This window comes from Podarcis gaigeae, assembly GCF_964106915.1.
Source record: "Podarcis gaigeae genome assembly, chromosome: 10".
Classification (NCBI taxonomy): domain Eukaryota; kingdom Metazoa; phylum Chordata; class Lepidosauria; order Squamata; family Lacertidae; genus Podarcis; species Podarcis gaigeae.
This window is the reverse complement of record NC_139686.1, coordinates 70,677,339-70,691,895: the sequence shown is the minus strand read 5'-3', so window position 1 is coordinate 70,691,895 and position 14,557 is coordinate 70,677,339. Positions and strand designations below refer to the sequence as shown.

Here is a 14,557-nt window from a genome sequence, read left to right as displayed (position 1 = left end):
AGGCAGGCGAGAGCTGAGCTGGCAGAGTTCATAGGGGCTGCAGGAACCGAGAGAAGCATTGGCTGGCTTCACAGTTTTCCCCACATTGTGCTTTTTGCATAGCACACACACGAACACACACATCATGATTCACAATATATTGCCAGGTCAAAAATTATGAAACCAATATCACAATATGGACTTCAAACTGGTTCAGTGTTTAGTGTGGCAGCACCAACACTTTTGAACACCCAGCCTATTGACTTCAGGCAGGCATCTTCACTGTATTCCTTTTGGTGCCTGCTGAAGAAATTCTTATTTAGACAAGGCTACTCAAAGGTTGTGGACTGGCGCGGGTGGCGCTGTGGTCTAAACCACTGAACCTAGGGCTTGCCAATCAGAAGGTTGGTGGTTCGAATCCCCACGACAGGGTGAGCTCCCGTTGCTCAGTCCCTGCTCCTGCCAACCTAGCAGTTCGAAAGGACGTCAAAGTGCAAGTACATAAATAGGTACTGCTCCGGCGGGAAGGTAAATGGCATTTCCATGCGCTGCTCTGGTGTCGCCAGAAGCGGCTTAGTCATGCTGGCCACATGACTCAGAAAAACTGTCTGCGTACAAACGGCAGCTCCCTCGGCCTGTAAAGCGAGATGAGCACTGCAATCCCAGAACACTGCAATCCCAGAGCCGTTCACAACTGGACTTAACAGTCAGGGGTCCTTTACCTTTACCTTACTCAAAGGTTGTAGAAGTTTGAATTTGTTTTAGCCTATTTTATTGCAGTATGTTTCTGTATGTTTTTAATTATGTTTGCAAAATGTTTAATGAAAATTTTATTGTTTTATTTTTATTTTTTTGGTATCTGCATTGAGGTTTTATCTGCAATCAAGTGGCATATAAATCTTAAGAAAGAAAGAAATGTTATACCAAATTAGGATCATTGGTCCAGCTAGCTGAGGACTGTGCATGCTGCGTAGGGTTTCAGTCACGAGTTTTCCCCAGCCCTTTGTGGAGATGCCAAGCATGGGACCTCTTGCATACAAAGTATGTGCTCTGCTCCTGAGCTACGGTCCTTTTGAAAATATTTCAGATGCAGGCATCTGAATACAGGCTATTGATTTTTGCTTCTCTGAGTATTTTATTATGCCCCTAAGAATAACTGGGCGTATCGAAGTCAAGCTGAAAATGAGGAGTATATGTATATGTCATTACACAATACGGTCCCAGCATATTGCTCTCTAAGACCACTTCCTACATGCAATGACAATCAACACACTTGCTTTCATTGCTTGGGGGGCTGCCTGGGACAGGATGTCATGGGGCCATTTATTTGAACTGTGATGGTGTATCTGTATCCATTACATGCACATCATGTAATGCAGCCCCAGTGTAGCCCCCTCCCTTTTTCATTGTAACTCTCGGCTAGGGAAGGATTTCTAAACTTTTATGGTGTTGTGTTTTACTCTCTTACTCAGAGCAAGTATCATAAACCCTTGGAGCTTCCTGCCTTGTAATACATGTAAAGTCAGTTTCCTTGAAAATAATGTTCACTGTTTGTGCCATCTGGGAGTTTAGAAGAACAAGACAAATGCAGAATACCTCTGTTTTATGTTCTCCTGACAGAGATGAGTAGAAGTTCTCGAGCAGTTTTATTGCTTATGGCAATATTATCCCTATATAAAGTAGCAAAGCAAGCAAAAAAAGCTCATTAAATATTGTTGAGGTTTGCTATGGCAAGGTGTATTCAAGGTCATCCTAAGGTTGCATCTGATGTTTATTAAAGATTAGCAATCTAATTCTGCAGGAGCCCTCTGGCTATATTAAGGCATGATAAGCCTTGCATACATCTGTCAGTAACAAGCTGTTTCAACTGCAGAACATGCATTCACTCCAGATACGTGTCCAGCAAAACCAAAGAGCATCATATACTGAGGAGATTTCCTTGCAGTCCTTCTTGCTATAAATTGAACAATAAAGATGTATCTTTTACTAAGGCTTTTCTTCACTTTAATAGTTTATTTTTCTGTGCTTGGAAATGACACTGAAGGCCTCTCCATATGATCAGTCAAAAAGAAAGCTCCAACCTTATTTTAGGCTTCTGCACAATGTGCTTTGCTTGCTTAAGGGAATTGGACTGAAGTGCCATCGGTATGCCAATGACACCCATGACAGGTCAATCAGGACAGGCAGTTCTGGTGCTGGGCTGTTGCCTGGAGGTAGTAATGGGCTAGATGTGAGACACTAAATTGAAACTGAATCCAGACAACATAAAGATATTGTGCGTTGCAGGCTCTCAAGTCTGAGAAATGCATAGATGACGGGTTCTAGATGGTGTTGCACTCCCCTGGGGGGGACGGACCACTACATAGCTTGATGTTATTCCTTGATCCAGTATTGCCACTTGACACCTAGGTCATTCTTTAGATCAAGTGATCTAGTAATGGCTGGTTCACCAGCTTTGGGCCTTTCTGGATAGGGGTAGTCTGGCTACTACGGTCCATGCTCTTGCAACCACCAGATTGGACTAGTACTGTGTCTCAATGTAGGACTACCCTTGAAGACTGTTTGGAGGCTTCAACTAATGCAGAACACAAAGTGCTAATGGGCACCATTGGCCAGGCTCATATTAAACCAGTCCTTAAATCTCTGCACTGGTTGACAATATGCTTCCAAATCAATTCAATTTGTTGGAGCTGTGCTACTGGAGCTGTTCCCCTTCTTAAGCAGTCACAACACAGAAATAATGAGGGCTGTGTATTTTATCCCACGCATTGACTGTGAATTACAGATTCAAAAGGGGGGGGGGGTTCTCTGCATATCTCATTGTAGCATTTTATGAACCCAGCAGTGTCCCTACACAATTGCAGGAGCAGTGATGCTACCAGCTGTCTGAATCAGTTTTGATGGGGAAATGTGTGGCCTGTGCACAAACAAAAACATATGTACTATGCAAAGAAGAGGTTATGCATAAACTCCTTGAGAAGCTCTACCATATTTTTCCTGTGTTCTATCCTTTGACATCTCTCTGCTGCATAGAGCCATGCCTGCTAAGAAAGGCACCCCCCCAAAAAAAATTATGCATCTCATTTTCTAATAATCACTAACAATATTCACATGAGAGAAGAAGAAGAAGAAGAAGAAGAAGAAGAAGAAGAAGAAGAAGAAGAAGAAGAAGAGTAGTTTGGAATTGATATCCCGCCTTTCACTCCCCTTCAGGAGTCTCAAAGCGGCTAACATTCTCCTTTCCCTTCCTCCCCCACAACAAACACTCTGTGAGGTGAGTGGGGCTGAGAGACTTCAGAGAAGTGTGACTGGCCCAAGGTCACCCAGCAGCTGCAGGTGGAGGAGCGGAGACGCGAACCCGGTTCACCAGATTACGAGACTACCGCTCTTAACCACTACACCACACTGGCTCTCAACATAGCAAATGTTCAGAGGTAGCTAATACATTTGCATAAGTAAATGAATGTGCAAGAACCAAAGTCTTCACTTCCAGCAGACATTATCAAAGTGCTCTAAGTACTGACAAAGATAGTAAGACACAGACTATTTCCTGTGCAAAGACCACAAAGTAAATTGTATCTGTTGCACGAATGCAGGGCAGTTTGCTGAACTCATTTGTCCAGCAACGCTACTCATATTTTCTAAACCAATACAGATGGTTGTATTTCAGTAAAACTAGGCTCTGTGCTTTCCCCCATGGTCTGTGGATGAAAGCCACTTTTCAGACACTGGAAGGTCATAGTCAAAGCAATTATTTTAACATGGTGGATAACATGATACTAGAGAGGGCATAAGCAGTATGTCACATGTATTGAGGCTTTGACTTGTGATTCCCTGATTCCCTACCAGGTTACAAGTATGTACCTGGACTCACAAGTACACAGCCATCACTCGTGTATATAGACACACTGCTGAGAGGTTTAGACTCTTTTGCTGGAGGTGCAATGTGTGCTTGTCTATGAGTAATTATTTTACAAGAAGCTCTCACTTGGAGGAATAAAGAAGCTTAGTTTATTATACAATATCTAAGTTACAGGGTATATCAATGCGGCTTCAGACAGAAAAATTCTGCAGTACATACTCACCTTGATCTAAAGATTGACAAAGTGTCTTACCAGTTTACTTGTCCTTAAAGCAGTATACTTGTCCTTAAAGCAAAGCAGAAGGGTGCTGATTCCTGGGGAGTGCTGGGTAAATCCTGTCCTGTTGGAGCTGGAAGAGCTAACTGCCTACTAGCAGAGCCAATTGCCTGTCTGGCTTTTTGCAATAATATTCTTCCTAATAGGGCAGGGAGAGGCTTTGAAATGAACAAGTCCTGCCCCTTTCTCACCATTGCCCATTCTAGTGAGAAAATGACCGAAAACTGGTCATCCTGCTTGCTTCTCACTCTGTGTGTTTTGCTTAACAAAGAAGTGAAAGATGGTGATAGTGAGCCTTTAACTGAACCTGGCGGTCTCTTTGTTTGCTCTCTGCCTGCAAAGTACCTTTGTGGATGGCTCCCATTGAGGAGTTGAGTATCCTGTCTTTTTCTTTGGCGATCACTCCTAGCTGAGGAAGATTGTCTTCCATAAACACAGTTTTAACAGTGAGTCCATAAGTGACTATGGAGGCCAATTCTGGATCCACATGTTCTTCCACAGTGGGGACATAGGTTTCTGGGTGGGAGTTGATCACGGAGAGGGTTTGCCAAGCGTGCCTTCCTCTTAGTGTGTTTCTCCTTTTTGTCCTGAGTTTGAGTGTCTTCAAAACCCATGACACTTTTGGTAAAGGCTGTTCTCCAATTGGAGCTCTCGCAGGCCAGTGTTTCCCAATTGTTGGTGTTTATATTACATTTGTCAAGATTTGCCTTGAGAGAGTCTTTGAACCTCTTTTGTTTACCACCAGCATTATGCTTTCCATTTTTAAGTTTGGAATAGAGTAGTTGCTTTGGAAGACAATAATCAGGCATCCACACATGACCAGTCCACTGAAGTTGATTGAGATGAGGTTGGTATCAAGCAATGTTCAAGATGAAGACTCTCATGTCATATTAAGTCTTGCCAGTCTTCTTACTTATGCCATGATCTACAGAGATAAATCATAAGTTCGGATTCACACTCTTCTGTTCACAGCTGTGGCTACTCACCAAGAGAGCTAATCAGAGGAAGAAACTGCTGGTTTGCCAAGGTAGTTTGACACCCAGCCCTGTCCACGTTTGGCTGTGTTTCTCATTCAAGCTGAAATATTAATATTATAGGACAAAATCCCAGTGATCCAGTGGTCTTCTTTGGAGTGAGTCCAGGATGGTCTATCTAGCAATGTGCACCAGTCTTGATCCCCTTCTTTTCAGCATTCACTTATGTTTAAGTGTGATTGTTAATGCAACTGCTGCACCAATTTCTAATTACAGTGGTACCTCAGGTTACATACACTTCAGGTTACAGAGTCCGCTAACCCAAAAATAGTACCTTGGGTTAAGAGCTTTGCTTCAGGATGAGAACAGAAATCGTGCTCCGGCGGTGTGGCGGCAGCAGGAGGACCCCATTAGCTAAAGTGGTGCTTCAGGTTAAGAATAGATTCAGGTTAAGAACAGACCTCCAGTATGAATTAAGTACCTAATCCGAGGTACCACTGTATTAAATTTTCAAGTACCTTGTGCTTATCAGTTAACTACAGTGGTGCCTCGCAAGACGAAAAGAATCCGTTCCGCGAGTCTCTTCGTCTAGCGGTTTTTTCGTCTTGCGAAGCAAGCCCATTGACGGCTTAGCGGATTAGCGCTATTAGCGGTTTAGCGGCTTTTAGTGCATAAGCGGCTTAGCGGCTTAGAAAAAGGGGGGGGGACCGCAGGAACTCGCAAGACATTTTCGTCTTGCAAAGCAAGCCCATAGGAAATTCGTTTTGCGAAGCACCTCCAAAACGGAAAACTATTTCGTCTAGCAAGTTTTCCGTCTTGCGAGGCATTCATCTTGCGGGGCACCACTGTATATCTACCGTATTTTTCGCCCTATAGGACGCACCGTCCCATAAGGCGCACCTAGTTTTTTTGGGGGGAAATAAAGGGGGGAAAATAATTTTCCCCCCAGGCGCAGGGCTGGGGCGGGGGAGGCCCGCCGGAGCTTCCCCTGACCCCAGCCCCCAAACAGGCAGCTCTCTGCAAGCCGTGGGAGCCCAGGGCTGGCTCCCGCCGCTTGCGGAGAGGTCCGCGAAGCCTGGACGTGCTGAGCTCAGCGCGCGCAGGCTTCGGCATGCAGGCACCTCTCCGCAAGCAGCGGGAGCGCTCCCCCCACTTGCGGAGAGGTCCGCGAAGCCTGGACGCGCTGAGCTCAGTGCGCCCAGGCTTCCGCATGCAGGCACCTCTCCGCAAGCAGCGGGAGCGCTCCCCCCGCTTGCGGAGAGGTCCGCGAAGCCTGGACGCGCTGAGCTCAGTGCGCCCAGGCTTCCGCATGCAGGCACCTCTCCGCAAGCAGCGGGAGCGCTCCCCCCGCTTGCGGAGAGGTGCGCGAAGCCTGGACGTGCTGAGCTCAGTGCGCCCAGGCTTCCGCATGCAGGCACCTCTCCGCAAGCAGCGGGAGCGCTCCCCCCGCTTGCGGAGAGGTGCGCGAAGCCTGGAGAGCGAGAGGGGTCTGTGCGCACTGACCCCTCTCGCTCTCCAGGCTTCAGCGAAAGCCTGCATTCGCCCCATAGGACGCACACACATTTCCCCTTCATTTTTTGAGGGGATAAAGTGCGTCCTATAGGACGAAAAATACGGTATTTTGTTGGAAAAATCATACTAATTGCAACAATAGCCATTTATGCAGTTTGCCTCAAGCATTCTAAGTACTCCACATCTATCATATCATTAATCCTCAGAACAGCCCTATTGCTGATGTGGAGCTGATGGGGAGAGAAAAAGTGGCTTGCCTTAAGGCCACCAAGAGACTTAACATCTAAATTTCTTGTTGGCTCCCTGTGAGACTCTTTGTGGTTGCACCCTCTACCTGCTTTCAGAAGCCCTAGGCACAGTTTCTTCGTCTTGCATAAACAAGAAGAATGTCTGGAGGTTGGCTGTAAACCCTCTTTTCCTCCACCCTTTTAGTTTATCGTGTGCTGGCTGGGAATTGACATATTTCCTGTCTGAAGGATTGCATCCTCCACTCCCACATTCTAAATGCCTTAGAAACAACTAAGAAACAAAAGGCGTATAAATTATACAGCTCTCCCATGTGGATGGCTTTCAGCTTCCCATCTGCCACACAGAGAGCCCAGAGATTGTCATGGTGTCAGCAAATTGAGCATATAATTCAAACTAGTTGGGAGTACATCCCAAACAAGCAAATTCCAAGTGTCAGAGGGGAAAGGAAGTATTTGAAGACAAAGTAACCCCTCTGGCTTGGAAAACTGCAGTACTCCGCCTGACCTTCTTGCAACTGTTGTGTTGGGGGGGGGGGTCCTGAGGAATAAGGTCATCAGCTCCAGATATCTTGGCCCCAAATGATGTGTGCCTAAACAGTCGTTGGATGTTATGTTATGACACTGGGGGGGGGGGGGGGGCTTAGAGCGATGGTAACATGTTCAACATACCAATATAGATCTTGCACACTGTGTCGGCCTAGAATTCTTTATTTAGCAAAGTGGGCGGGGAAGTATTGCTTCTTGTAGAAGATCAGAAAATATATACTTTGAAATGTACGGGGCTATGCCAATTTAAAGTACATCAAAGTTACTTTAAACAGTTTCACTTGGTTTGATTGTTTATTTAAATCATTTTTACTTTGTGGCTTATATGAGATCAATAGCATACAAAACAGTCCCTGCCCTTAGGTTTACAATCTAACAAAAACAATAGAAAAGGGAAAAAGGAAGGAGGGGTGACAACTCAAGCACCAGTTCCTGATGGGGAACTTATGGCCTGTGGGGTCTTTTTTATTTTACCAGGTCTTTCCCCCTCTTCTTCAAGTTCTGCACTGGCTAGAAGGAGGAAACAGCTGATCGCGAAGTTCCATTCTAGATTGGCATGGGCATAGGCAAGGGGGGGACATCCCCTAAATCAATAAAAACCAATACAAATCTGCGGTTCTGCCTCCCTAACAAAAGCCTGCCCCCTCCCAACAAAAACCCTATGGACTATGACCATGTAGATTGGGAGGTAGGGAGGCTTTAGCCCTTTGCTCCCTGTAATGGTTATAAGGGGTTGCTTGTGCGTAAGTTACCGCCACTGCTGGCTAGATTGCCTGGTTAACCTTGTCTTGGCTGACAGCCCTTCACTCCGTGGCCGTTCAGTCGCTTGCAGAATCCGTCAGTGGGCGTTTCTTGAGCCTCTTCCAGCAAAGAAGTTGTTTGAAGCCAAGTCTCCTCCTACTCTCCCTGCGCGGAAATCTTCTGCGCAGGGAAGGAGTGGGCAGAGGAGTGCCCGTGCTCTCCCCACAAGTTTCGGGCGAAGAGTCTTGGAGACCCCTCTCCGAATCCCCCATCTCCCTCCCTTCTTTACTGGTGTTGCGCTGATTTCCTTCCCCAGCCGATGGGCTTCCTCTCCCTCTGCTGGGGCCCTCTCCTGCATCGCTCGATAGCCTTGCCTCCACCTCTGGCTCCAATGTCAGTTCCCTGACACTCCCCATTGTGGGCCCAGTGTAGATCAGACCTCTCACACCTGCAGCTTCCATTTCCAGAAATGATCCCTTGAAACAAATGAATCCAAATACATGCAAAGATTGTCAAAAGCTACTTAAGGTCCCAGATGTAGGGTTGGGAGAGAAATTGAATGACGACCTACCTATTTTGTGCTTCCCAATTAAATGCACATATGCTTTGAAATGGGCACTTCTGTATGTTATGTGCATTGTGTGAGGTTTTTGACCCCACCTGCTGCTGGAGTTACCACCCAGTTAATGTAGCACTCAGGCTGAAATGCGGTTGGTCTCTCAGCAGCAAGTGTGCTGCTTGCCCCTACAATTGAGGGGGGCCGAGGCAGCATGCTCTGTGCGTGCTGTGCCGACGTCATGCGCACATGCTGCGGGGCATGCTGATGTCACTCATGGACACTGCGTGATGTGCTGGCACATCATGTGCACACTGCGCGGCTTGTGCTTAAGGCAGGAGCATGTCACGGGGCATGCACGAGAGAGGGAAACACATTGTGTGGCGTGCGTGCACAATTGCCATGGAATTTTGAGGGGGTAGGCTCCCTCCTTGAAAATTTCGGGGGGCCCTCAGTCCCCTGCCCCCCAACATGGCGACCCTGATCAGCAGGGTAGACAGACTGTGCTGCATGTTTATAGAGGTGTGCTTGCACCTGCTAGGCTCTCCTTGCATATTTGTAAATAAAATAAACATAGCACTGATGGGTATGTCCTTATTGTGTTATCCCTGAAACTAACCAGTTGGAGAAATTGGGACAGTATACCAGTAACTCTTTTTTTAAAACACGTGGGTAATAATGGCCCTTTGTAATTCACTTGTGTTTTTATTGTGTTGTAGCTTACCTGGAACCACACTTCCCTTTAATTGCTCTGAGTAGCTACAGCAACATCAGGGGTTATGAAGTGCTTTCGCAAAAGATGCAAATTACATGTTGAGAGACAGAGAGTGAGTGAGCGAGAGAGACTTGATTTTGAATAGCAATTGCTTTTCAGCATCAAATGTGGCAGCATTATAAATAGTACGGTGTCACTCAGTGCAGAATAATAAAGACAGACTGTTGCATTATTTGTCAGAATTGGCACACTCGTGGTACCATCAGATTTTTCAGCCAGCGAAGTTGAGGAATTGGCCTTATCATGGCACAGCTAATAGACAATCCCAAGTAGTCCAAAAGTACTTGTTGATATAAGGACAGCAAATGGTTTCACTGCTCAGTTAAGGGAGGAAATAGTCCCACCCCCAAAGCCATATAAGTAGACTAATAGTGTGATCCCAGGAAAGGGAGATTCTGGTGACAAAGGTTCCATTAAACTGAATGGGCGAGGGGGTGAGCTGGGACTGGCAGAACATGACAAAGCTTAGGTTTTAAATTTACGAACCCGTCACAGCTGCAAGTCAATTGGGGATATGGAAAGCATTTTGTTATACAGTGGTGACTCTCAAGACGAAATTAATCCGTTCCGCGAGTCTCTTTGTCTAGTGGTTTTTTCGTCTTGCGAAGCAAGCCCATTGACGGATTAGCCTATTAGCGCTATTAGCGGCTTTTAGCGGCTTATTGGCTTAGCGGATAAGCAGATAAGTGGCTTAGCGGCTTAGAAAAAGGGGGGGAGGGGAAAAACCCCGCAGGAACTCGCAAGACATTTTCGTCTTGCGAAGCAAGCCCATAGGAAATTTGTTTTGCGAAGCACCTCCAAAACGGAAAACTCTTTCGTCTAGCGAGTTTTCCGTCTTGCGAGGCATTCGTCTTGCGGGGCACCACTGTACATCATGTCTTCATGCTGTCTTCCTCGAAAATGCTTTTGGAGCATGCATGTGATACCATGGTATCCCATAAACCATTGTGGGAGTCACATTCAGGGATGATTCTTGGTTCTTTCCCATTTGAAATGGAACTAGGGGAGATTAGGCCCCCAGTGAGGTTAACTTAAGCTAAGAACAGAGAAAATGGGAGAAGAGCAGGAGGAGGAAAGACAGGTTGGAGGAGATCCCTCATGTACCCACAACACTGATTTAACTTAGAGGGCTGGTGCAGCAGATCCAAGGTGCAGCCTGAATCGAAGCTGGTGAAGCTGCCAAATGGAATGATTCAGTGCTTTTTTTCTAGAAAAATATGTGCTGGTACTCACCATGAAGTTGATGCAGTAATTGCCACACTTTCTAACAACAACAAAAGAGGTGTTGGTACTGTACTCACTGTCAAACCAGTCTCCAAAAGGACAGGGTGAAGCAAAGTGATGTACAGTGGTGCCTCGCAAGACGAAAAGCTCGCTAGATGAAAGAGTTTTCCGTCTTTTGAGGCGCTTCGCAAGACGAATTTCCCTATGGGCTTGCTTCGCAAGATGAAACGTCGGGCGAGTCCTTGCGAGTTTTCCCCCTTTCCCACCTTTTTCTAAGCCGCTAAGCTGCTAATAGCCGCTAAACTGCTAATAGCGCTAATCCGTCAATGGGCTTGCTTCACAAGACGAAAAAACCGCAAGACAAAGAGACTCGCGGAACGAATTAATTTCGTCTTGCGAGGCACCACTGTAACAGCGAGGGATGTCATTAACTCTGACCAATAAAGCAGTACAAAAGCTCCAACTTCATCTTATTTGAGTTCATGAGAGTAGAACCAGTGGAGGGCAGGAGTTTTGACGTACCCCTCCTCCGGCCGGGGGCCATGTCCACTGTCAGTAATATGCACACCTATATGTGAAGCTCTGAAATCTGCAGCAAATAAATATTGCTGTTAGCAACCTGTACTTTTTACGAAACCATATAACAAACCAAACCTAAGATAAATCTTTCAGACATCAGATGCCCATTAATGTGCATAATAGCAGTTTGTGTTTTCTTTCCTTCAAATTAGGCACTACAAGGCCTCATAAGGAGGGGGAAGTCCCTGGTGTGGATTATATTTTCATCACTGTTGAAGATTTTATGGAACTAGAGAAAAGTGGTGCTCTTTTAGAAAGCGGGACATATGAAGGTAAGCTGCGTTCTTTAATTGCAAAATCTGCTTTATGTTTTCATTATGTTTTCCTCCATTTTCTGGAATTACATTAGGACCTCCCATTAGATTGTATCATAGCACCCATTATCTTAAATTTATGAGCAGCCAGATGGTAGTTGTGAAAGTATTTTTTTTCCCTATGAAATATCTAAATGCAAATGGGCTCAATTTAATTGGAATTCATGTCAGTTAAGGGGAAGGGAGAATAAAAAGTGAAAGCTAAACTACTCAGCACTCAGCGAAGTTAAGGCATTAAACAAGTTTTTTTATTTAATTAACGAAATAAGGTATAATAGAATACATACAAAAAAAGACAATGTCCTTGGGCAATAATTCACAAATTGTATAAAACAAATATTAATAAATTAAAGCATTAAACCTGAGTCAAAAGGATTCCACAAGGTCAGAGAATCAAGGGAGTTAACAAGTATACCTTTATATTTGTATCTGAACTTTTGGGTGATGTTCAGGGTGGAGGCTGGGGCCATCTGCACTAAAGGGGGGGGGCATGTGTTCAGTTGTGGCTCATTCCTGTCTTCTGAACGCAGCAACCAGAGTCAGGCCAGTGTCCATTTGGTTGCCTGCTCTTCATTTGAGATTCTTGAACATCATGATGCTTCAGAATTGTTTGCGATTATCATTACACCAAAAACCTGAGCCTAACTTGCAAATGCCTCAAGCCAAGCACTGCTCATTGCAGTGCAGAGAGGGTGAATGAAAATGCTAGATTGAGGTGGGCAGTTCTACAAACACACACACACACACACACACACACACACACACACACACTGCTGCATGGTACCCATACATTATTGACAATCTTGCAGATAATTGTGTAAACTGAAAACTGAATCAGCAATTTTAAAATTGATGTCATGCAGATTCTTGTAAAACCTTTTTTTTTTTAAGAAATAAAAATCCTAGCACCTTAACTACATGGCAAGTAGATATGGAATTTCCGCAGTGGGATTTAAAAATATCTGCTTGAGAAGTGACAACCTGGCAGCTTAATGATACCTCTAGGGTTACTGTTGATTCACCTCATGTCAAACTTGTTCAAGATTTAAAAAAAAATAATGTGTGAAATGGAAGTATGTTGCATAATACTGGAAGAGGAATGGAATGGAAATGTGCAAAAAAACACACACAATACCACAGAAACTTGTAAACAGCATGTTTCTTATAGTACATAAATGCGGTACCACATTATATCATGTCTTTGGTCTTTTTTGACTGCTTATCCCTAGATATTATAGGTTTGCAAGCTGTGCATTAAAAACACGTACATTCTGAAGAAGTCTAATATATTGGGTGGTTTCATCTGTCTGTGAAGGAACAGTGTAGGGCTCAGATTTATAATTTAAAATCATGCTGTTCTTGCTGTCTAGGAACTTATTTTTCTCCACCAGCAGAACTAATTATCCCAGCCTCTCCATCAGGAAAATGACATTGGATGCTCCATTCCCACCAAGGAGATGGTTCCAGGCAGCACCATTTGCCCACTGGAGATGCTGCAACTACTAGTCGTTTCAGTCCTGGTCTCTTACAAAACAAATACATATATAAGGCATTCTACTGCAGAGGTGGAGAACTGTTTTTAGCTTGATGACTGGATCTGGAAGTGGCCCACAATTCGTGAGCCATTTTCAACAGAGGGTAGGCCCAGCCACCTGCCATCATATCAGAAGTGATTGGCGCTGATAGCAAGCCACACCTTATCTGTGGGCAAGTGCAATGTGGATTCAAACCATGCCAGCAAATAGACATTTTTCCTTGGCAGACTGGCAAAGCTGTCTACAGGGCTGGTCTGCAGCAGAAAAAAAATGCCCCTTTGAAGGCATAGAGTCCAAACTGCATCTGCAAATGGACAGTTTCAAAAGGGGCTTGCAGTTTTCAGCTCCAATCTGCTCTTGGATGCTTTCAGCAAGACTAAGGAACAATCCGGAGCACACTTTAAGCTCCCAGTGGTTCATTTTCAGATACATCTTTGCCCGTCCCGCATATGACATCAGGTGTGGGGCAGATGGGTGTAGTTTGGGGGAAATGACCTCACAGACCAAATTCAGATCCCTGTGAGCCAAATTGGGCCCGTGGACTGGAGGTTTGCCACCACTCTTCTGCTGGGAGCATCTGCAGCTGCTACCTCTGCCTTTCCCTTTCCCTTACACCAAAATTGGTTTCTTCTCATTGGAGAAGGGTGATGTACAGGTGGTCACAGCAAGTGGGGCTGTGTTTCCCCACTTATGGGGCTGTCATACATCCAGATTTTCCAGGATTTCAAAGGCAGAATTGACATCCAGGGAGGATTTTCGAAAGGTGGCGCTTTGTCCTGGATCTTAGGCAAGTCAATTGAAAAACCACGTTATTTTGGTGGTAATCCTAAATTTTGGGGTCTTCCCAACAGCTTTTGGGGTGTCCTAGTTTTTACTTTTTGAAAAATGGCAACCCTACATAAAAGAACCTTGCTTACCCCAGTCTTCCTCATAAACATTCAGATACAGGGCTCTCTTATGTAAGAACCTTCCCTTCATTTTTTGGTAATATTCCTAGTGACGGCTGCACAGTGAGAGACTGAAGTGCCATCACCTTTACACCAGAACTGGTTGCCGTATTTAACTGTCAAATATATCAAGTATATTTATTGACAAATACATCCAGAGGCTTAAAGGAACATATTACTAACATTATTTCTGTCCTGCTGACCTACCATTTAATTGTAGGATGTGGTATCTTCCAATGAATGTTCTTGAAGGCACATTTCAAGCTAAGAAAGTTTGGACCTGAATAGCACTTGATTGCAAAACCACCTTGGAACCGTATATGGCCTAAATGCCAAAAAACATGTTGCAGTGTGTTGTATAATCTTACTTAGACAAATGCTTCTGTGCTCCAAAGCATGATCCTTGGGAGGGGATAATTTGCAAATGAAATGAGAGGCTTTCCCCAGCAAAGATTCTAGGCATGTTTCCCAGCAAAGGTCATTTTTAC

General features: G+C 44.9%; 1 protein-coding gene across 21 annotated transcripts in view; it reads left to right on the top strand.

The window, feature by feature from the left end:
- MAGI2 (membrane associated guanylate kinase, WW and PDZ domain containing 2) overlaps positions 1 to 14,557 on the top strand; it is a 628,972-nt gene that overhangs the window by 340,192 nt on the left and 274,223 nt on the right. For all 21 annotated transcript variants that reach the window (XR_014555823.1, XR_014555824.1, XM_083701301.1 and 18 more), the window contains one exon: positions 11,426 to 11,545. Coding sequence is in view for 19 of the 21 variants with exons in the window: in XM_083701301.1 (XP_083557427.1) it covers positions 11,426 to 11,545 (120 nt within the window). In the remaining 2 variants the exon portion in view is untranslated. The remainder of the gene's footprint in view (positions 1 to 11,425; positions 11,546 to 14,557) is intronic.